At 34.2% G+C, this 24,120-nt stretch overlaps 1 protein-coding gene across 2 annotated transcripts in view; it reads left to right on the plus strand.

Annotated features, from left to right (window-relative positions):
* LOC309882208 (protein unc-13 homolog A-like) overlaps positions 1 to 22,030 on the plus strand; it is a 57,504-nt gene extending 35,474 nt beyond the window's left edge. The window contains exons 7-8 of one of the 2 annotated variants that reach the window (XM_082769049.1): positions 4,648 to 4,708; positions 20,877 to 22,030. In XM_082769049.1, coding sequence (XP_082625175.1) covers positions 4,648 to 4,708; positions 20,877 to 20,948 — 133 coding nt within the window. In that variant the 3' untranslated portion in view covers positions 20,949 to 22,030. Of the gene's footprint in view, positions 1 to 4,647; positions 4,709 to 14,401; positions 14,710 to 20,876 lie in introns of those variants that run through there. The other variant, XM_082769048.1, reaches the window with a different exon arrangement.
* Positions 22,031 to 24,120: the final 2,090 nt, after the last annotated feature.

Here is a 24,120-nt window from a genome sequence, read left to right on the forward strand (position 1 = left end):
TTACCTAGGGCGACTCACACTTTCCGCTCCAGATTTACACTCGTGGCAGAACTCGACAAGGAGCAGAAGAATTAAACGAGAACTAAAAACTCTGGGTTCTGACTGTAATGATGATGTAGAATTGTGGGGTCCAGCAGAAAGATTCTTTGTTTCTTTGGTGCCTGGTGTGGGAACTGCACACGCTTTGACTAACATTAATAAGCTTGCTTGTTGGGCTGTTAAACAATCGAATGTAACAACACAAGTTCTTTCTGAAATGTCACAAGATATGGAGAGTCTAAGACATGCTGTATTGCAAAATAGGGCCGCTATTGATTTCTTGTTGCTGGCTCAGGGACATGGGTGTGAAGATGTAGAAGGAATGTGCTGCTTTTATCTTTCTGACCATGGTTAGTCAATTCACGACCAGTTGAAACGGTTAAGGGATCATACACAAAAAATTGTAGTACAAGATAGTTGGTTTGAAGGTTGGCTTAAATCTGTTTTTGGGAACATGGGTGGATGGGTTTTGTTAGTTAAAGAGGGACTTCGCTTTCTACTTATAATTATATTGATTTATATTATTATTATTATTTTTTTAGTTGCTGCACGTATAATCCTTAACTGCCTAACTAAGAAACTAGAGCAACTCACAGAGAAGGTATTTGTAGCGCAAAATAAAAACGGGGGAATTGTGGAGGAATGGTTAAGTGAAATAGGACATGTTGATGTTGGGCAGTTAGGAGGCAATGGGCTAGTGAAGTACCGTACTCAACTCACATGAGTCTGGCACGTACGCAGCTGGCTGAGAGCCAATCAGGATCAAGGACACGATGCCCTTGGGCGATTGGGAAGGCCCCTAAGGCGGGACGGTGGCTAAAAGAAGGAGGAACAAACTGAAAAGAGCGGGAAATGTTAGCCAATGCTGAGCTTAGTTTTTGCAATATGTATGAGTTGATTATGTTCGAACTAGATAAAGGGCGACTGAGCTATCCATTAAAGTTGAAGTTCAGTGTTCACTCATATTGAGCGTCTGTGTCTTCCTTCCGTTGACAACAATAAACATCAAGTTGGCCCAGTGTGCCAACTCTGGTATCAACTTCCCTAGATCTGGATAGTTCTCTAGATGAGCTTCACTGCACCAACAGATGTGTAAATCCTCCCTCAAAAGTTTCAAGTACCTTATGGACTTATTATATGCTTCCCAAGGTACATTCATATGTATATTTTTCAGAAGCTATAGCTTTAGTACTTGAAAAGTATTATTTTTTTTCTTTTGCTTATGCTAAAAGATGCTGAAGCTGTTCATCTTTACATATTCTTTTCCATCCTCCCTGTGAACTAACTACAAATGACAATAAGCATCTATATATTTTATATTCTTACAGGAATGACCAGTGTCAGTTGCTTTCCAGAAAGTTATTTCAAGTAAAACAAATGCAAACAATTTTGGGGTAGTGTGCTATCAAGATAGAGTTGTGCTTGACCAGTCCACTAGAGATTGATTTAAGCAGAATGTGTTAATTTCAGCATGAGTGTTGGTAGTGGGCAGTAGAAATTGCTGAATAATAAGTGCTTAATAATACATGTTTTTGAGGAGGAAAAAATAGAGTGTAATCATGTCAAAACTTTTTTTTTTTCCTACAGTTTATTTCAGGTTATAGTCGGAGCTGATGAAAGCAACATTAATGATGAATATTTAGAAATCAATGCAGGTGTTCTAGACTGTGTATTGCAAACAAATAAGCATTCAGAAGATGTAATTATTTGTATGTAGCCACGTTGTAACTGCTCTGTAATTAACTGCTTTTCAACAGTCAATACTGAGATTTAATTTTATAAGAAGTGCCATGAAAATGCCCTTTGTCTTTGAAATGCTGGACCAATTTTAATGTGTTTGGGCAACAAAATTGATAGGTGAAGCATCTGTTAAATGGAAGTGTCAGTGTAATTTTTGTGCTCTACTAAAAATCCTTAGCTTTTGATAAAACTGTGAACAGCCTTCACGTTTATCTAGCCTGCGCATTCCTGTGCATATATGTCTTCTGATGGTAAATTAACTTCACCAAGACTGGTAATTTAGGTTCATATGACAGGGAGATCAAAAGACCCGACAAGTTTGATGCACAGTGCATCAAAACTTTGACCTGGGCTACATGCTCATTTTATTGTATCTGAGTATTTCTGGACTTCTTATGATGAGACTTCTCTATTTTTTTCTTCCTATCATTGTGAGCTACAGGAGGCTGACCAGTTACCTCTCAGAAACCACAGTATGTTGTAGGAACAAGTGTTGAACACGCTGCCTTAGATGTCTGCACTGCTGAGCAGACTGAGCACAGACCAATGACTTTATAAAAGTTATCCAGACTAACTAAATGCTTTTGTCTGACTTTGTACTATCCTTCAAAACATAAGAATGCTCTTGACCCTGCTTACTGTCAGCTAAGGCAGAGAAAATGGTTCTAATCTGTTTTGTTGTTGTGTTTTTTTTTTTTTTTTTTTTTTTCTGAATCAACATTGATAATCAATTCCTCTTCTGACCTTGAAACTAATTACCTTAAAAATTCCTGAAGTTAATTATTGCCTTATATTTCCCATCTAAATAACAGCAACGTGATGGAATGGATTAATTTCTAATATCATTGGATGTTTTACATTATATTAAAAAAAAAAAAAAAAGGCAAGTAGGAAAAAGGCTGAACCTGCAAATATGCAGCGCCAAAGATAAGAGCAAGGGAAGACAAACCTCTTCATGCTTCACTTGAATCATGTTTGGTCTACTTTGCTTATCAGAGAGAACACTTCTCTCTTCAAATAAAAGAACATTATTCTAGAAATCCAAGATAATTAAGTAGGACTGTGTGGACCTAAGGATATTACTAAAGTATAGTATTAATACTAGTAATACTTTACTTAGTAGAGAGGCTGCTACAGTCCTCCATATATTACACCTATAAATTTTTACTATATAATCTTATTTTACTACTTACCTCTTATTGTATGAGGCTGTATATTTTGAATTACATAAATTCCTCAGGAATGCTAGAGATTATACTAATGACTTTAACCTGTGTGTAAAAGTCATGAACTGAGTTAGTATATTACAACTTAAATCAACGTTCTTCACAGGTGTGGTGAAACAGCTGAATAATGAAATATCATTAAAATTGATTTCCGTAGCTTCTGAGTGTGGGGGGCAATCTCTTGCATGACATTCCTGTTTCAAAGATTTCTGTTACTTATGCTTAAGTGATTAAATGTGAGTTTTTGTTTTGGTCGCTTTTTTTTTTTTTATTTTCCTCTTAGTGATATAGCTGAAGGTTTTAGAGCTGATGGTTCTAAGATAACCTCTCACTAATTCTTTTAGTGCCATTAGCAAACAGTGGATGACTGCTAACTGTCTCACAAGGATTTGCCTTTACTGAGAAAATTCAGTCTTTTGTGCCCCTCCCTTCCCACCCCTCCCCCCCCCAGCCTCCCAGCCACCAACACTTTTTTCATATTATCCTGCCATTTGATATCAAAGATCTTGTAATCCTTACTTATGAAGCAGAATAAGGAGGAAATACGTTCCTTTGCCAATGTTCCTTCATAACTTATTAATTATATAAGGGCAAGGGTCATGTCTTTGCAAGCCAAGTATACTCTTAGAATTACTGTAGCTCCAAGTAATCCAAAGGGGTTACTGTGAGCAAGTCTTCTGTCCTTGAACATATATTAACTGCTTCAGAATGCCTGGATAGATGAGAATTGTTTCAGAACCTCAGTCTGATATTTTCTTACATGTGTTTTGTTTACTGTCTAGTGTCTGTATATTTTTCCCTCTATGCTGAATCAAGCATGTGTGTGCCGTGCTCTAATTTTACAGTTAAATCATCCAGCAGATCTAGGGACTTTTCACTATAAATATTCTGCTCTATTTTATCAACTAAGAACCCTAGTAGAGAATAAAGAGGAGAGGGAAATGTGTTTGTCTATCCTTATATTCATTGTAATGAAAGTAAGACAATCAAAATATTAATTATTGAGACTTAAAATAGTGGCTTTTTATGTTATTAATTTCAGCATTCAAATCCATACAAAACTAAAGGTGTTTGAAATAATATACATGTGTATATATATATATATATATTTAATTGCAACTTTAATTTTCCTTCTGGAAAAATGAACTAGAAACTGGTTATCCACTATAACAAATACTGATCTAGTTCATAATGTATCATTTGTCAGATATGAATAAAATCTTCCATGTTGAGACCTAAAGAGATCATAATAAAGAGTTTTCTTACATGTTTAAATATATCTTGTTTGGTATTATTATGTGCAAAGTAAAGCTACTTGTGAATGCACTTACTGATAGAGTACTTAATGAACAGCTCTACATATTGAGTAGAAAGATGATGCTGTGTGGTGCTTAGTTATTTTCCTGTAAGTATAAAGTTACTTTTCCAAGAAATACCGGGGTAAGTTTTCATAAGTTCATATTAAGAATAACTTCCATAAAGCTAATATTTTCTAGTATAAAAAGCATGTAGTATATACAGAAGAAACACAGAAAAGACTACGGTTTTACCTAGCCTTGATCAGTATGTCTGTACACTTTTAAGAGCTCTTTAATTTTTTTCTATACTTAGTTATTCTAAATATGTTTTCTTTCACCAGAAGAAATAAAAATCAAACTGGAAGAAATTTTGCAAAAGCAAGATGGGCCAGGGCTATTCAGAAGGTAAGAGCTCTTCTTAAAACTACTGATGTATTACTATAACATAAAGAATTTTCTCAGGTCAAGGAAGAACTTAGTATAAGATTTCTTCATCATGTAAGTTGTTATTAGTAACAGCAGAATCTGAGGTTGTGATTGCTGACTTTCCAAGAGAGCCAGTTCCTTCCACTGGTTCTTAAAAGTCCACATGGTTCCCGCCCATCAGGTTGTTGTTGCCTTTTTTTTTTTTTTTTTTTTTTCCTGGAACAGAAAAAAAGTGATATTTTGAAACTTTGTTTAGATGTGTGAGAAATTATTGTAGTTAGGCCATTTTATCTTCATTGCATATTAATCCAGAAATTGTAACTTCAGACATCTAGTTCTTCTGAAAAGATTTGGTTGCTTTGAAAGAATCATAGAATGGTTTGGGTTGGAAGGAAACTTAAGACCACCTAATGCAGCACCCATGCCATGGGCAGGGACACCAACCAACAGACCAAGCTGCTCAAAGCCCCATCCAGCCTGGCAATCTAACACTTCTAAGGATGGGGCATCCACAACTTCTCTGGGCAACCTGTTTCGGTGTTTCACCACCCTCATAGTAAATACAGTAGTATTTTTATTCCCAGTTTGTAAATATTTAAAGGCAATATCTGCATGTGTCATTGGCTTAGGTTGTAGATAAATTTTCAGAAACAATGAACTTGTGTCATCCTTGTATATGGCAGTTATAGTACAGCCCAGAAAGACATGTCCAGAAGCTCATTTTCTCTGGTGCCTGAATCCAATTCATATTTTCAAAACACCAATGATGTTTTTTAAATTCTGGTTAATCTTCTTAGTGAAGCAGTGCCTATTTGACCAGTGGCCACCATACAACTGACAGTCAATGCTAGCTTCAAAACTAATGAGCTAGAGGATGGTGTGTTCTCTAGTCATCGAAAGAGTATGTCAGATTTACTAGTAACTGTTAAACAAAATAGTAAATAGACTTACTTTATATATTTGTGTGTTTCATAGGCTTTTAATGTTGTGTGTTCTTCTCTCAAATTGAGGCAATACATCTGAATTATAGACAACTGGTTAGATTACTATCATCCACATCATCTGTGATTTAAATTTTTAGAATCTTTAGATTTAATTAATTAGTTCAAAAAACACACTTTCAGTGGAGAACCAAAACCAATACCGTTTGTCTGCCTTTTGTGTACCACTATACCTTGTTTTTCCTTCTTAATGTATTTTATATCAGATGAGATTACAAACTAAATGGAACATTGTTTTTGAATTCATATAGTACCTATAGCATATATTTAAAAGCAAAAAAAAGAAAAAAGAAAAAAAGATTCTTGGATTTTCCAACATTTTTGTGTGAGAAACAAAATAAAAAGATAGGGATTACTTAGAGGAGATGACCTAGCTTGCAAATTTCTGAAGCTGTCACTACACTTCCTTTTTATTGACATGTTATTTTGTCCTCTGTTTAAATTCTAATTGTGCTTTAGTCCGTGTCAATTTAAATAATTGATATGACATTAAGTGCAAGTGTTTAAAAAATCTGAGTCATGAAGGATAAATCTCTACCAATATTTAACCAAAATAAGATTTCTACTTGCAAGTGTGTTTGTGGCTAAAAAGGGCCATCACAAGAACATTAAAGAATATATGTAGCACAAGATCAGAAAACTAAACAATTCTAATGTGTTTTACAGATGGTATAGTATTTACAAATAAAATGAGTAATTCTCATGAGAAAATGAATGATGAGAAAAATGAGTAATTCATCAAAGAAAGTAACCTCTGTATGTAGGTGTACTGTAAGATCCTGCTTCCCCAAGAAGGGAACTGTCTTTGTCTATAAGGAATTGGGAAAAGAAATAATGATCTTCAGGAAGGTTTAACTGCAAGGAAGATTCTTAGGCATTGGTGCAGGCTGCAGGATATCCATCACTGGAGGCTTTTAAGAGCAGAGGAGTTACAGCAATAATAATATATATATATATTATATATATATATATATATATATATATAAAATTTATTTTTTCCACTATTCTTGGTTGTTTAAGGAAGTAGGTTTAACTTAGAATAGAGGTGACTGTGTGTGGGGAGATTTCTCATGTGGATGGTCTTTAAAACAGACAACTACAGAGTATCTGCCCATAACAGAGAAGTTGGAGTGCTGCAGTTTCAGTTATCTCTTCTCAGATACAACAAACATGAACTGTTACTTCACTGGAAAATACATAGGTGACTTATTAGCAACTGTCTGGACAGCAAAGTGCCATTTGAAGGTCCTGAAGTTCCAGAAAGAATATATGGGACGTATGCGTTTAATGTTAGCCTATGGAATTAAGAGATTGAGTTAGGCAGTTCTGATTAAATATGAGATGACAGCCAGTAGCTCACCACAGGGATGGCAGCTAATGAATATTTACTCAAACATTGACCAGATAGGAAAAGTGCCAAGCTTTTGGTCTGGAGAATGTCTCTCTTTATATAAAAAATTGCCACAGTGTCTGCTTGCAATAGCTAAGGTTTCTTGGAATCTTTTAGGATGTAAGAATGCTAAGATAAAAGTATGAGGAAAATCACTTCTATATATGGGAGGGGACAGAATTTAAGCATTTGAGGAAAAATTGTACGTGAAAAATTGTGTTTTAAAAAACACTGCAGGACCAGATAGGGACCTTTAATTGTAGCTTTGCTTCTTGATTAAAAACAAAAATCCAAAACAGAATTTCTTGAATCCAACACCTATTTTTTCAGTTTCATGTTTACTGTATCATTAGGGACAATGAAGAGGTTGTGGGTTTTTTGTTGTTTTGTTTGTTTATTTTTGTTTTGTTGTTTTTGTTTGGTTGGTTGTTGGTTTTTTCCCCTCCATTTTCTAACAGAATTGAAATCAGAGCTATTAAGTACTGGTAATAATTATGAGAGGATGGGTTTAGAGTGTGTGTGTTATTATTTTTTTTGACTCAGTATCAACCTTAAATACAATCAAATACATTCTCCCTTTTCTTCTTTCCCACCTACACACCACAGTGTATGTCATTTTGCTCCTATCTTTAACTACTAACCCTATCTATTCTAGAGACATTTTTTGCTTCTGAAATATAATCACTTGAATAAATGTCATCTCCTGAGATGGATTTATATATATACATATACATACATACATACATACATATATATAAATTTTACAAAAAAAAATGAGGATAATTGACTTTGAAGGCTAACATTAAACAAAAAACTACTCATAATAAGCTATCCTTTGTACCCTTACAGAACTATGTTTGGTACAGGAAAGATGGTGAGGTAGTGGCACCATATTAAGTGGCTTATAATTGGAGATGATTTTAAAAAATAAAATAAATGTAGTGGCACGGATTAGCCTAGATGTATCTTCCTTACTTGTCTTATTTCTTAGTTTGTAGAATGAGCATAGTATATCTAAATGTCAATGTTTATACCATTAAAAATATTTGGTGTGTGTTCCAATACTAACAAAAGATGATAGATAATTAAGCATTCACTGTGCATTGCTTTTATGCTGTTCTTTGTGATTCAAGGTTATCCACATGACAGATGCAGTGATGTTCAGTATGTGAATGCTCACTAACAGAAGTTATCTGTAGCTTAGTTTTGTCAGTGGTATTGATTTACTGTCTTGTTCAGGAAAAAAACAAAAACAAAAACAAAAAACAACAAAAACTTGATAAACTAATACGAAAGCGAGTACTGCACTGTGACAGCAATGGGATTTTTGGACTGGGTAAGCAGAAATCCTTTCCCTGCTTAGGAGCTATGCTGCTGTGAGATTAATGAAAAGATTCCCTTTAAAAGATTTCAGCATGTCCAAAGAAACTTCAAAGTTTTCAAAAATCTTTCAGTTGAACAATTTTGTGTCCCTGTATTCCAAGTAGTGATTGACGTGCAAGTGTCTTCAAGTGTAAATAAACAAATATTTCCTTTTTTAAATTGATAATAATAAATATCTGTATCCCTACTCAATTAAAACATAATTATAGTGTTCAAGTGACAATCAGCATATTGATTAAATATTTAAGTGAAATATTTAAACAGGGACAAATGAACTGACAATATGAATACAAAGAAATATTTAACTGCAGTTTCTCTTCAATCAAGTGAATTTAGTATCAGTGCAAGTTTGCCCATTTAAAGATATTTTGACAATGGTTTAGAATATTAATTGACATTATGAGGCAGTTCAAAATATCAGAGTAGTTGAAGGACTTTCTGGGATGTATTCCCTTCCTGAATCATTTTATTATTAATTATCTGAATTAATAGGCCATTATTGAATGGCTATATCAAGTAGTTTGACTTCTGAAAAAAAATATCTTGAATATCTTGTCTAAACTTTTTGACTGTACTTGAAGAAGGTAAAAGGGGCAACAGGAAAAGATTGGACTAACAGTTCTGAGATCACTTAATGGCTGTCCTTTAGTCTTTCAAGAAGTGTTGTTTGGAAAACTTACTTTGACAAAAGGCCATTCACTGATCAGTGAATCAGCAGTACAAAACCGAGTCATTTAGGTTTAGCTACTGAACCCACAACAAGGAGTACAATGTTTGCAGATAACAATTATTTCTTCTAAGAGTTCGTGTGAAATTGATTAATCTTTATTCCAAGATAAATTCAATCAGCACAGAAAAGCTGTATGATATTTATCAAACTGGTACCTTTTGGCCTGTTGATAAGACCTCATTGATAAATGCATGCAAGTGCATCAAAGTAAGGAAATCTGGCCTTCAGTGCCCAGTGTTAACTCTCAAGGAATGAAAGTAAAGATTGCACAAGCCTCTTGTGTTTGGTAGTAAAACAAAAGAAAAATCATACATGACTGCACCCTGCAAGATGTAGGTCTAAGTAGAGTTAATGGGTTAGAAATTCAGTTAGTAGGCCAAAATCTCATATCAATGAGGTGTAAAGGAAGGTCGTGGTAAAAAATGAAAATAGCAGCTAGATGCATGGAAGTAACTGTAAGTTTTGTGCTGCTCTGTTGGTAGATTGTTTAACATGTTACTAGTGATGTCCTAATTGGACTATGTTTCAAGAGAAAAATTATTCCGTTATTTTGTCTTCAATGTCTCATGACTTCTGTGCCAAGATATATGCTACTAAAAACAAAACAAAACAACAACAACAAAACACTTTTATGATTTTCTTTTTCCCCTTAAAATGACATGAAATGTAAAAATTGCCTTCCTGAGTTAAATTAAGGTATTAAGAATTATAGACTCCAGGGAAGAATCTTTATGAGCTGCTGCACCATCATTTAAGAAATCTGTTGGACAAAGACAGTAAAGGAACTATTATTTTGCTTTCTTCTTCAAAAATTGAAATACAAATAATAATATAGAGAGTTAGAGTTAGAAAGAGAGTTAGAAAGCTAATATTTCTCTTGACTGTCATAAAAGAACATCAACAAACAAGATGGTTTGTAACCATCCTGTAACATACTCTATTCCAGAATTAAACTTCAATTTTCCCTTTTGCTTCAAAGTTCAGAGAGACACTTGTAACATTCTTTACCTTCCCCCATTTCAATATCTATTTCCAGCAACCTGTTACAGTGATGTGCAGTGTCTTTGGACCCATGTTAAATTATTTATTACTGGTTTTGTTGATAGTCTGTGGCTTAATCAATATGCTACAGAATTATATAGCTCCTACAGCATATTTGTAACTGAATTAAAGAGGATTTTGTGAAAATTTGAGGTGATGCTTGAAAGATTATGAAATGCAACAGGGTTCTTAGAGAAAATTTAGAAGTGAGAATGTGTACTTCACATAAAACAGGCAAAATAAGCCAGTTGGTATCAATCAACTGTCATTCCAGAATAACATTCTGTGGAAGCAAAAGATTTTTTTTGAATGCAGTAAAGGTAATAAAGATGAATAGGTAGGATGGTTAAAGGCAAGAATCTATTACGTTGTAGAGAGTTGGAGTTAATGATAAATTGATAGAGTACTTCTTGTAATAGCAAGAAAGGAAAAGTCACACTGTGAGAGGGAAGAGGTACTGGGATGGCCAGCAACTGGGCACGAATTGGGATCTCCCCTGGTGGCAGGAGATAGAAAAAAGCACTGTCCAGTTGAGAAAAGAACACTTATGAAGACCTGGCAGAAGGAATGATACTAATGGAAAGCTAATAAAAGATATTGATGGAATCTAAGCAGGGGCTAGAGAGTGAAGGCTTGGGGAAAAACATCCAGGGGAGCAAATTACTATGCTTCCAGGTTTGTTATAAATGATATATCCCTTTGCTCTGTCAGTCCTAGCACTGTGAGAAGGATTTTTGCAAGTATTCAGCTTTTAGAGTCATTTCAGCACCTGCTTTAGAGTTCCTGTCTCACCCTTACAGAATTTTCTGGTGATCTGCCCTCTTGCCATCTACCCACCTTACCTATTTTCAAATTAGTGAGGCTGGCCATTTGTTTTCAATTCACTACCAAATAATTTTTTCTTTGATAGTTTGGTGGTTCAGACTCTTATTTAGTGCCATTAATATGGCTGTTAAGTATATACTTGACTTTAAGTATATGACTGAAGGCTGTGTGGAATGGCGGTAATGTAAATTCCTCCCTCTAGGTTACTTTTGTTCCAAAGAGCTTTTCCCTGTGTAAAGGGACTCTACAGGCAGGATAAACTTGAGTGCAAAGCAACTATTTGTTTCTTAACATGAACAAGAGAAAGCTAGGATCAATAACTTACTAGGCTAATCACAAATATGTGCATCATCCCAATAAGACGGGGTGTTTCTGTTCTGTTTTCGTGTTCCACTGGGCCAGCAAAGTGGGGAAGGATCTCTCTGCTGCTCCTTGCAATGGACTGATCATTGTTGATATTGAATTGCCATCTTCAGATTTGCTTTCCTCCTCTTCTTTTTATTTGAGTCATCCCACAACTTCCCTTCTCTTCTCATCTTGCTCACACTTTAATTACAGCTTTCTCAGTAAAACTCAACCAAGAGCATTAGCATGTATGAGATCTTCCATCAAAGAAACTCAAACTCCTTGGCTGAAGGCAACAATCAGTTCCTCAGCTGGGACCAGGATGCATGCACTGATAGAGCAGAGAAATGGAAAGCCTAATGCATGTAGTTTGCTCTGTGTCAGTGTTTGCTTATAATACAGGTTGTTTTATCTGGAATAAAGTTGTGAAGAATCAATAGAAATAAATTATTTGTAAGGGGAAATAATAAAAATTGACTTGTATAATAGGACAATGAGAAAAAGCAGACAAGTTTATTTCTCTGAGTTAATTATGCTTTTCTGTCTGTAGCACCAATAATAAGTTTATATGCAATTTTAAGAGAGCAAAAATAAATATTTGCACAATGCATTAGATAATATTTTTTTTCCTTTCTGAAATCAGAGCCAACTTCTACTTAAATTGTCCAAAAGCTGTTATGTTTTGAAAATTGTGTGTTCTCTATTGATTTTAAAACCTTCTAGCTGCTTTTACCTCACTTTATGGAAATTAAAACGCATAATTTTATGAATCTAAAAATAAGTTTAAAGAGGTTGTGTTTGGAGAAAGTATAGTGGAAATAAGAAATGGTCTGAACCTCCATAACTTCAAAAAAATATATATCCAAAATACTTCCTAATCATCTTGAAGTGTAAATATAAAAACAATTTACAGATGGATCCTATGCACTTATGAAATGTCAAAATTTGCATGTAATGAATAGTTATTTTCTTTTTTCCCTTCTTGGTATAAAGGCTTCTTTCTAGATAAAAAAGGTGATGTATACTGTAAAGAAAATAATCATGGTGTGAGAGAAGCATGTCTCTAAAACTCTGTATGTGCTTCCAAAAAAAAAAAAAAAAAAAAGGTGTGGGAGTGCTCTATACGTTCCTTCACGTTTTTAATAAATTAGAAATTCTGCTAAGCATTGCAGGCAGAGCGTGATCACCTCTGGTAGTTGTGTGGTTGTCGCAGACCGCGTCCTCCGCAGGCGATTTGAAGTCGACAGCGTCCCGACAGCTGCGGGCAGCAGCGCGCCCCGCTCTGCGGGCCCGGGGCCGTCGAGCCGCCAGCAGGGGGGGCGCTGGGAGCGCACGGCCGCTGTCGTCGCCCCGCCTGCCGCAGCCGGGGCCGCGGCGGCTGCTTGCAGAGACTCCGCCACACACACACCCCGGGGGAGCAGTTGTTGCGCATCCCTGCGGCTGCAGGCAGACCGCGTGATTTCATTCCAACTGACTGCAGAAACTGCCTTTCTGTTCTTCCCAGTTGTTTTTTTTTTTCCTTCTGATCTGGAAGTAATAATCCAATCTCTGACTAGGTTTAGAATACATGATATAAGAACTGATTGATCGGTTTTATTTATTTTTAATTGGTCAATTTAGGAACTGACACACTTACTGCCTTTTTGTAATGAAAGGGAAGGAATATTGGTCCTCTAATAAGACCAGAGAGGTGGAAGATGGCATAGAGAGAGCTTAATTCTGTGGCAGCTTTCCCAAATTTCAGGCTGAGATCCATCATGAAATTTAAATTGCTTCTAATCAGTTTATAAAAATCACCATTTCTGTATAAGTATTCATCAATAGAAACAGTCAATTAATATCCTAAAGGAGTTATTTACCACTGGTTATATTACCTGGAATTAGTAATGGAAATCTCTTAAATATTTTCACTTGACAGACTATTATTCCTAAGCAATATATACAATTGTTTTCTTTCTACAGATGCTGAAACTTAATAATAATAATATTTGTATGTATGTGTGTAAAAATGCATCTGTACGGCAAAGCCGTTGTCCCATTTTCAGAATGTAATTGGTTTCTAAATATAAAATTGCTTTTTATAAGATTATTACACTATATTTCAGATGGATTTGTTTTCCACATTGAGCTTGATATCCTAAGGTGTATTTTAGCCTAAAGAATGAAATACATACCAGTATAGTTTGGGTGCAGATGGACTCAAAATTTTATAAGCTGAGTATAAGATTGAAAAGATAAGTAAATTTGGGAAAGTTTTAACTACTTTGAAATTACAGAATTCATTTTTCCCCTACAGAAGAGCTTCAGAGTTTAAACTACTTAATCAGGATCAAAGGGTACTACTACATGTGTTCTCACTTGCAACAATATTTCTCTGAATAATAATCCTTAAGTGAGAGAAATTATTAGATGCATTGCAGCTGTGGTTTCAGCTTTTTATTCATTTCTAATAGTTTTGTTATTTATTATTATTCATTTCTATAGTTTTGTTATTTATTTATTTCAAAGCTATTCAGACAAAAACAAAACAAAACAGAAAACAAACAAACAAACAAACAAACAAAAAACAGAAAGAAAAGTCTGACTCTTTTTAGAAAAGATGAGAAAGATTATAGTCACTCTCTGTCCTGAAGCTTGTTGGGGTGATTTGTTTTGCCTTGGAGATGTGAAGGTGCATGGAAGTATTCCTCCTGAACTCCTGAGTTCCATGCAAGTTAGCAGTGACTAAAGTAGTAGTCATTTGTTTAAGGTATGTTAGTAGTTGTTGTCCATACTATAATTATCCTGGAACAGAGCTAAAATTACCTTTCTTTTACATCTTCAGATTGTACAACTTTATCTTGCATGTACAGTGATACTATGAGATACAGGGTTCTCGGGGTTAATGGTCTTGGCACCAAGTCTGTAGTTCAATAAACATTTGGACAATGCTCTTAGACATATGTTTTAATTTTTAGGTATTTCTGTGTGGAGCCAGGAACTCTGCGTTTTTTTGCAGATTCCTTCCAGCTCAGGGTATTCTGTTCTGTTCTATATGAGCTAGTGTTTCTGATGACCTCTCTCCCCCAAGTACATGTGTCTGGAGCTTCATTATGTTCATTTGATTCAAATACAACTTCATTGGCACCATTTGCTTTATACCAAGAACACTTGACCACTGACAGATGGCTGCCTCAAAGAATTGTTGCTGAATGTCATGGTCACCTAATACTTGAAATAGGCGTACAGAATAGATGTATGTGAAGGCTGTTAGATGCCACTGGGGTTTATTTTTTGTTTGTGGTTTTGGTTTTGGATGGGGGTTGTGTTTGGTTTTAGTGCGTTACAGATTTTCTTCACATGTGAATTGGCTGGATGAAGTAGTTGCTGGTACTATTAAGATACTGGGATTGGCTAGAATTGTGTAAGAGGAATCACAGCATGTGTATATGGTCTGTATTTCTACTGTTATACAAGTGGCAATTATGTTTTTTATGCTGTCCATGAAGTACATTAAAACAGCGTCAGCCCTTAAAGGTGTGTTTAATAAAGATGACTTCATCAACACATGGGGATCATGGCAAGTAACCACAAAACTGCAAATCACCCATGTGTCTGAACTGCTCCTTTGTATTAGTTTACTGAGGGTGGTATGGATGTTCTTTTAAGAACAGTAGCTTCATTCCAGTCATTAACATGGAAGTATCTGCACAACCAGAACTGTGAGAACATACATACACTTATTTTAGGTACTATACAGAATGAAAATCTTTGCTTGTATATTTATTTCAAAAAGTTCTTAAAATCATATCTGTGTGTAGATCATGTGAACAGACATACAAAATAGCTTTCTTGTGAAGATGAATTTGGGTAAATCTGGTTGCAGGTAAATAAGATGTATTTATAACTAAAATTACTTTCTTAATTGGTCCAGATCTTTGCAATAAGAATCAGCATTTTGCTGGTTTTTGCAAGTTCTATATGGAAGTTTATTTCCAGGGTAGATAAATCATAATTTAGATCTGACGGCCTTTGTTTTTTTCTTCATTTTTTCCTTTGTATATGTACACTTCACCTGATATTTATATATATATCAATATAAAAACAATTGAAAGATAAATTTTGCAAAACAAAATTCCTTGCTCTCAAAGAAGTGGCTTCAAATTAAACCATTCAACACCTGAAAACATACCAGTTTAGTATAAAAAGGGTCAATACATAGCAACTTGCTTGAAAACAACAACACTAAATGTTATGAGTTACACTATTTGTAAACAATTTTTATTAAATAAAAAAGCTATTTTTGCAAAGCTTTCCCAGTATTTACCATTTTTACTGTCTGTAGTCTCAAAACCATTTGCTTAATCTTCACAGAAACACAGTTAATTTGTCATAAGTATGTATGTACTGTGGGTAGCCATGACTGATTAGGCTGCCTGATTCTTTTATTTTTTATTTTTATATACTTTGCATCCTTAATGAGCAGCCTTGTTGATTTTGAGAGGCATTATTGTTACATCTCAGGTAATTAGGCATATATTACTGAATATTTATATCAGTGGAATATTTTATATTGTGCATTTATAAGTTTTATGGCACTTTTGTTGGCATGCAACGTGGTAGATTTGAAACATCATTTTGTATAAGTTTAGGTAGAATACTAATTACTATAGGCTAAAAATTACAATAAGACATGAATAATAAAACATTCATCTACTTCTTAACTATAAGTCTAATTAAAAGGAGGATTTAAGGTTCCATTAATTTCAATAAAAGATAATAATGGTGCATAATTATTTTTATAATGATATACCCAAACAAATAACTTATATCCAGTAATTGGGCTTTGTGTTCTAGAATTGTTCCATCTGTAAATTGTACTTAAAAAGCATTGTGTTCCAAAATCCCATTGCTATAATAATACGATTGCAAAAAGTGAAAGCTACAACCAATAGAGCTTTAAATAACTATTACTAGAAATTGTTAAATACTTTTAACCACTATCTTTTACTCAATGTATCAATGTAATTTAGATGTAAATAACTGAATTACTAGTTTCTTTGGTACAAATATGACCAGAAATTCTGAAGTTTTATCTTTATGCAGGAATTTTAAATAGTTTTCTGCTAGAAAACTTTGTATTTTATGTGGAATTTCAGTGTTGCTATCTGTAAGATTTAAGTGGTAATAGTATAGCTGCAATTGTATGCATGTACATATGTTTTGTAAAACTTTTACACTGGCATTATACATGTAGGTATGCATCTTTGCATGAATGGTTTTATATAGAATCATTCTGAATGTATTTCTGTAGTTCTTCATGTGCCAGAGTTTTGCATACATCTTTAATATGTTGAATGTGGCCTTACACACATGCTATTAAGTCAGATAACATTTGAAAGAACACCCAATATATTCTGTACAGGGTAATGATTTACTTACTGCATGCACAATAATAATCTGATCCGCTATTTGAATCCAAATAAACAAATGACTGAATCCTACTCTCTGGGTATTAACTAAGAGCATACAAAATACACTGTATGGAAAAGAAAGAAGTGATATACTGCTCGCTATCTGGAGCAACCTTAAATAAACATGGAATATTAATTGTTAGGAACCAGTTTAGCAGATTCATTAAAAAAATTAATTAATTAAAAACAATAATCGGCTGCTGGTGAAATCCCCACTGAAAGAAAAAAATATATATACAATTGTTTCTCTTCGTGTCATGTCAAACTGATAAATAAAAGGCTAGGTGAAACACGTCCCTACCAACCAAGAGATACTATCTCCCTGTTACCCTGGTGGACAGTGGTGCACCTGCTAGCTCTCACGAAGCACTGCATGTGTTGTTTCTATGAGCAAGGGCTCTCAATAAGCCTATTTTACTCCATCTGTGAAGCAGAGGGGCTGCCTTCCACGCTGGAGGGCTGTGGCTATTGCAGCGAACACTGCATTCAGAAACAGTGTCAGAAGAAAACAGCAATGGGTGAAGTTACCAGCACATAAAACACAAGGAAGATTGCTGTTCTCTCCTGTTGATGTTGTACTTGACCAGGAGTAAGATGCTGACTCCCATTTTGCTATTATAGTGAAGAAATAAATCTGAGATGCAGATTGAATACAATTACTCTTAGCTGGTAACCACAAGTTGTAGGAGGGTGGAAAAAAAAAAAAAAACCACCAGGAAAGGAGGCTGGTGGAGAAAGCATTTAATGCTGCCTAGGGAATATGATGGAATTTTGAACAGATATTGTTGCGGACTGACAGCATGCCTGATTGCACTTGAGTTGAATCACTGAGAAGCAGCCTCATGTTGTATTGCACCGTTTTTAAGGCTGAAGGAAGAATGAGAAAATAGCAATGGAGTTGTGCACAGTATTTCTTCATAAAAGGAAAATAATATAAAGATGGTGGTATGTAATCTGCTTTTTTTTTTTTTTTTTTTTTTTTTTTAAGAAGAATTTAATCCAGGTATGTATCTTCTTCGTATTTTTGTATCTAGTCTGCATACATTTTTCTGTTTCCTTTGTTTCCTTTCCTTATTTTCATTCTGAGTGTACCTCCCACTGTTCTAGCTAACGCAGTGCAATGATTTGTAACTGATTTTCTTTCTAATGCTGCAATGTTGATGAAACTGCCAGATCAAACAGACTTAAGAATCAACGCTTCTTTCTTAAAAAGTGTGTGTGTGGAGGGGGGAGGGGGGATGTATTTTGTAATGTTGGTAAGTTCACAGTGTTGAGTAAGGCAGTATAGTATTCAGTTTCACAATGAGTTGGAACATTTAAAGTTATATAAAAAGGTAAATTAAATAATTCAGATATGGATACATGGTGAAAATATAATATGTTTTACTTATCAGTCAGTATTTTCTTCCTAGTTGATCATAACATTAGTAATAAATTGAGCTTTACGGATGCTTATTTACTTCTGGGTCTTGATTAATCTTGAAGATGAACACCCTGCAGCTTTGCTTTGAAGAAATGGCTTGCTTAGAATAAATGCTTGATTCTGTTTCAAAGCTAAACTGATTTGTTAGAATACCTTCTCTTATATAGCCTCCCCCCCCCCCTCAATCCATAGCCTAAGAAAGCACAAAGGTATTTAATAGTTTTTTGTACATCCTTTAATTACACATTAGTGTTCTGTCTTCTGCAGTTCCAGAGACCAGGTAATAGTAGCTGAAACTATTTTCTTACTAGGAGATTGATGGTTCATTTTGTATTAAAAGGAAGAAATAGGCAAATATAAAAATGCAATTATATTAATTAACCCCCAACTTTTTTAGTCCCATGCATTTTTTTCTAATAGTATTTTCTTTCTATTAACAACCATTTTTATGTAATAAAACTGAAATAAAATGTAAAGATTGTACTAAGGACACTAATTTTTGTCTTTTAATGGGCATGTCTAGTGGTAAAAAGAGGAAAAATAATGTTCACCTGATTGGTTAGTAGTCCTGAAGTCTCTTAAAACATTTTCTTCTTAAAATATTCTGTTGCATTTTTAATTTGGCTGCAGGCCACTTTTCAGTAGGATTTTTTATAATGTGTTGATAGAGAAAGGGTTAATATCAGTTCCAGCATCTGAATACTGAAGTTAACCCTTAGCTGACAGGATTTCTTGTGCCTTGAAAGGATTTGCTGGTATTGCACTACTTAATTGCTTTCTTATGTGCAAATAAACTCAGTTGATCATGAAGATGTAACTTTTTCCACAGTAGTGGTGGTACAATGCTTGTATTCTGAATGAATCTGCCAGTGATTACATCATTAAAAAAAAAAAAAAAAAAAAAAAAAAAGCTTATATTTAGTGCAATACACAGCTATGATTTAGTAATCTATAGCTAGCAAGTAAAATGAAAATTGGAGGTTACTTGACATATTTGGCTGTTCTAAAATTAGGGCTAATTCTTACCATATTAGCCTTCAATATACTGATATACTGAGAAAAGTGTTGAGAGAATGCTGTTGAGACTGAAAGTGTCAGAGAAAAGTAGTTTAAGGTTAAAATATCTATTCACTGTATGTTATTTGGTTAAGGGTCTTATGATAGAGATTGTCGTTAACTGTCATCTCAAAGACATTTCATATGTAAAAAAGCAATGATACAAAATAAATATTGTTTTTGGTGGAATTTTCACAAGCCTCAGACTTGTTTTAAGGTCTTCTGTCACTATACCATCTGCTTGATCCTGCACTGATGCCAGAACAGCATTATCATAATGTCTATATATGACTGTGGAAATACTTGGGAAGTCGCAGGTGAAGTACTGGGACGCCAGAGTATTGCCAAGCTGGAGGAGGAGGCTGATTGATAGCTCAGAGTATTTCCTAATTTGTAAAAGTATCAAGGAAGTCTGAAAGCTCCAATTTCATTTTTAAGTGTAGTGTTGTAAAAATGCAGGAAGAATGAAATGATCTCATGAGAAAGAATCTAGTATATAATTACAGTAAAACAGAAATTTTGAATTATAAAAATTCTTTGGCACATAAGAAGGTTCTTGTGAAGGTTCTATTTTTATTGTCATGTATCATTCAATTAACTTCATAGCTCTAAGGCAGAAGTTTTTACTTTTTGTGGAAATCTAAGTGTAACTCTATAGTTGTCAGTTGAAGCCAAGAAAAAAAATGTTATACAGTTTTTGCAGCATATTTAAAAGCATATTTAATGTCTGCTGTGCTTGTCAGTGAAGGTCAGCTCAGGTGTTTGGCAAGCATGGCTCCTGTCTGTGTGTATACTGTAGGGGTTACTGTATGTTACTATCAACAGTAGTTGTGGTGGTTTGTGCTTATGGCAATTCTCAAATGTAAAACACACAGATTATTGCTACAGTTCACCAAATGAAAGATTCTTTATTAAAAACTATCCATTTCATAATTTTGTGTTATAAAAATAATTATATTATTAGTACATTTCAGAAAATACAGAAAGCCTGTTTGATGACAAATGGAAGGTACATGGTTTTAACAGTGGTGTTAGTTCACAGATCATTTTTGTAAGCATCTTTAAAAAAAAAAAAAAAAAAAAAAAAAGGAAAATTTTCCCCAAAACTACGAAACAAAAACCAAACAATCAAACAAAAAAACATCAAGGCTGTCTAAAACAATCTCTTACATATATTGATTTAGTCCAAACATGGTCCAAATCTCCATGGCTGTCTCTGCCCAGAAGGGATCTAATTCAGGGTAGAGAATTGCCCATCCCAGGGCTCAGGCCAGACAGAACAATTAGAGGATTAAAATTCTATAACGGTGAAGAAGTGGAGGGATATTTTTATTATTATTATTTTGATGTAATAATTACAGATTGTTAGTATTGTACGAGACTTTGAATGTACATTCAGTATACTGTAAGCATATATGTATATATATATATATATGTATGTATGTATATAACTTCATATGTGTTAAGCTTTACCATAACTTAAATCTCTTTGGCTTTCAGGGTATAATGCTGCAAAGAAAACTTCTAATAAAAAATACAGACAAATCTAATGACAGACCTGACACTTGGTGAAATCCATGTTGATGCTTTCTCTTTTTCAAAAATATTAAGTTGTTCTGATTATTCTGAATGCTTTATAGTAAATCTTTTGTATATTTGAGGTAACGTGAAATAACGTTCATGTGATATTCTAACTCACCGAAGCTAATATGCTTTGTATTGACTTGGTAATACAGTTATCCTCATATTCTTACTAAATAACATCTTTATCTTCAAGTTTTTCCATTCCTTCTGTAGATTGCATTTAAATAGGAACAAGCTATTAAGTGGAATTGTCTGTAGACCTCACCTTTTGAGGTGAGTATTGACTAAATGTAAGTTTATGTAGGCTCATGTAGGACAGCATAATGTACATACAGCTGTGAAAAGGGGAAAAAAGATTTTCAGGGTCACTATTGTTTTTCATCTTTTTATACTACATTATCTTTTTTTTTTTTTTTTGAGAAACAACTAGAAGCCTAAAAGAAAAGTTTGTATAATTAACCAGATAATATTGAAGCTGTGTTCCAAATCACATGCAGTCTACTTCTTAACCCTTGTGTGCATTAGATATAAATACTCAACTACAACATTCTAAACTATCTTCTGCTCTCCAAATGAAGAGCACATTTTAACTTTAGGAATCTGTTCATTAACTTTTTACATTTAAATATTACTTACCATATTGCATTAATTCCCTCTTTTTGTTTGCAGACTTAGTTGAGGTCATTTACTTGTCCTTTAAGAATGAATTGCTTCAAATGTGATTTTTATGTTTGAAATATAAATACTATACCACAAATTTGTTTCTGTAGAAAGAAATAGTGTTCTAAATGTATTCAACAATTACGTTAGCAGTTCATTAATGATTTGTTGGCAACTTTAACTTCACAGTTACTGTAAGATGACTTCTCAGAGAAATGCAAATATTATGAATTTACACAAGGTGTGGAGAACAGTGTAACAATATACGTTTATATATTGAAAATTTAGTGTCTTTTTTTTATCAGCTTATGTCTTCAGTAATAATTAAGCAAAAACATATTTGAATTTGCATAAAAATCCTCTTTTCCCATTGTTATCATAGCAGTAGGGAAGCACCAGAGGAGACATCTGTCTCCAAAAAAATTGCTCATCCTGCCAAGCTGGGAATTTACATTTTCTTCTAAATTCTTCTGCTATGCTACTACATATTATGAAGTAGTTTAATTGCCAAATAACTGTTAAACTGCTGATATAATTCACTAATATGCAAAGCTATATTTATTTCTTTTTTAGAAACTGTTGTAATCACAGTAAGACAAAGTCAGTTTTAAACATATGCCACACTTGCATCTGTTGTTATCCTTAAAATCTATTATGTTATATACTGAAAGAAGTAATAGCTAGAGTGACCAGTGTCTCATTGTGTGGCTGTTAAATACTTAAAAGGGATTCCTTAGTCTACTTGACCATATGTATGAGTTCTTCAGAAGGCCTTGTAGGTTTAAAAATAAGTAGGTGGTGTGCTTTTTGGATGGGAGCTTGAAATAGCAGTTTGGTGTTAGTTGTATTGGTAACATGCTCTATAAATAGAAACGTAACATTTAATGGTGGTTAGATACATTAATACCAGGATTCATAAAGAAATATCACTTGATAAATAAGCAAGTATAGTGAACTTTCCAAATAGTATTAAAGGACAACAGGGCTAGCTTTTCAGCCAAATGGAGAAAGTGCCACTCTTGGCTGATAATGGTATTAGAACATTAAAAAGTAAATTTCCTAGATTACAAGTAATGTTCATAGAAGGATGCTGTAAAGCTTCAAGCCAAGATATATGGCATATGTCATGACTCCTGTGGCTGCTTTCTTCTACTTTTCTTTCTGCCCCATTAAGACTGATGTTGCCATTAAGATTGATATTGTCCAAGAGTCTATTTTTTTCAGTATTAGTATAAGAGAATCAAATCTGCATCCATCTGAGGCATAGCTGAAGCATAGATTTAGTGTTTTGATGAATGATTTAATGTTCATATGAATGACTGATGGGGAGCGGGGGGGTCCAGGCAGAAGTTTGCTGTTTTATCTGAGAATTTTCTGGAACAAAAAGTAATTATCCACAGAGGAAGCAGAACTACTTTGCTGTTGTTGTGCTTCTCTTCCAGGGTCCGCAGGCAGGTCAGTTATATAATGTGCAGTATTAACATCAGTATAATATTATCTTGAGAGATTCACCAATAACACCAATCAAAAATGTCAGTATTTAAGAAGAATACAAAAATAATTAAAAAATATAAAGCAACAAATGTTTCAAATTAATCTCTTACAAATTGTCATCTGAGACAATTATCTGTTTAATGTCATGGTTAGAGTAGATTAATTAAATAATCCCAAGTATAAAAATGTTTGTGTAACTTTCACCTAACAGACATAAATACAGTGATGGAAGTACAGTTATGTGAGGATAGCTTTACTCACAGGTGACTAAGCCTAGTAAAAGACCATACTCGAAAAATCTGTAGATCTGAATTGCAGTTATTCTGTTATTGAATCCTCGTGTTCCTGGTAGTAACTGACTATCTTAACTTATCTGACTATCTTATCTGACTTATCTCACTTTATGTGGATACAAATAATTGTTTTGTTTGTGTAATGTGTGTAATTAATTCATATCTGTGAAGCATTTTGCATATATCAAATAGATGTTGCTGCCTACAGGTAGTACTGACTGCTTTGGCAGTATTGCAGAGTGGTATTACTGCAGACAAGGGCTTTTTGGTTTTGTTTTGGTTTCCCCTACTGTCTTGGTATTGTGAAAACAAACTGCCACATGTATCTTTAAAGACGGAAAATGAGCTTTAACATCATCTCCTTCCCTGCCCCCTTCCAATATGCACAGGCCCCTTGTGGCTGACTAATAGTGTAAAGATTAAGCAGAGCTATGGTTCTGCATATTTCTTGCCTTTTGGGGGTGTGGGAGGGTGACATTCTGAATCCAAAAATTTAGAGGGTTACCTCTGAAAAGGGATGCTGTTCTACAGCTTTGTTTGTTGGAATCCAGCAGATGGGTCAGCAGTGATCTACCTATTCGTTGTAAATACTGAAATTATTTTTGTAAGATAGTGGTTCTGTTTTTTTATGTTTTGTTTTCCCTTTATAAGAGTAGAGGGCTGGATTTCATAAAATGGGAAGAATTAGAACCTATAATCTATAGAGTTATAAT

Source organism: Aythya marila, assembly GCF_965140915.1.
Source record: "Aythya marila genome assembly, chromosome: 11".
NCBI classification, from domain to species: Eukaryota; Metazoa; Chordata; class Aves; order Anseriformes; family Anatidae; genus Aythya; species Aythya marila.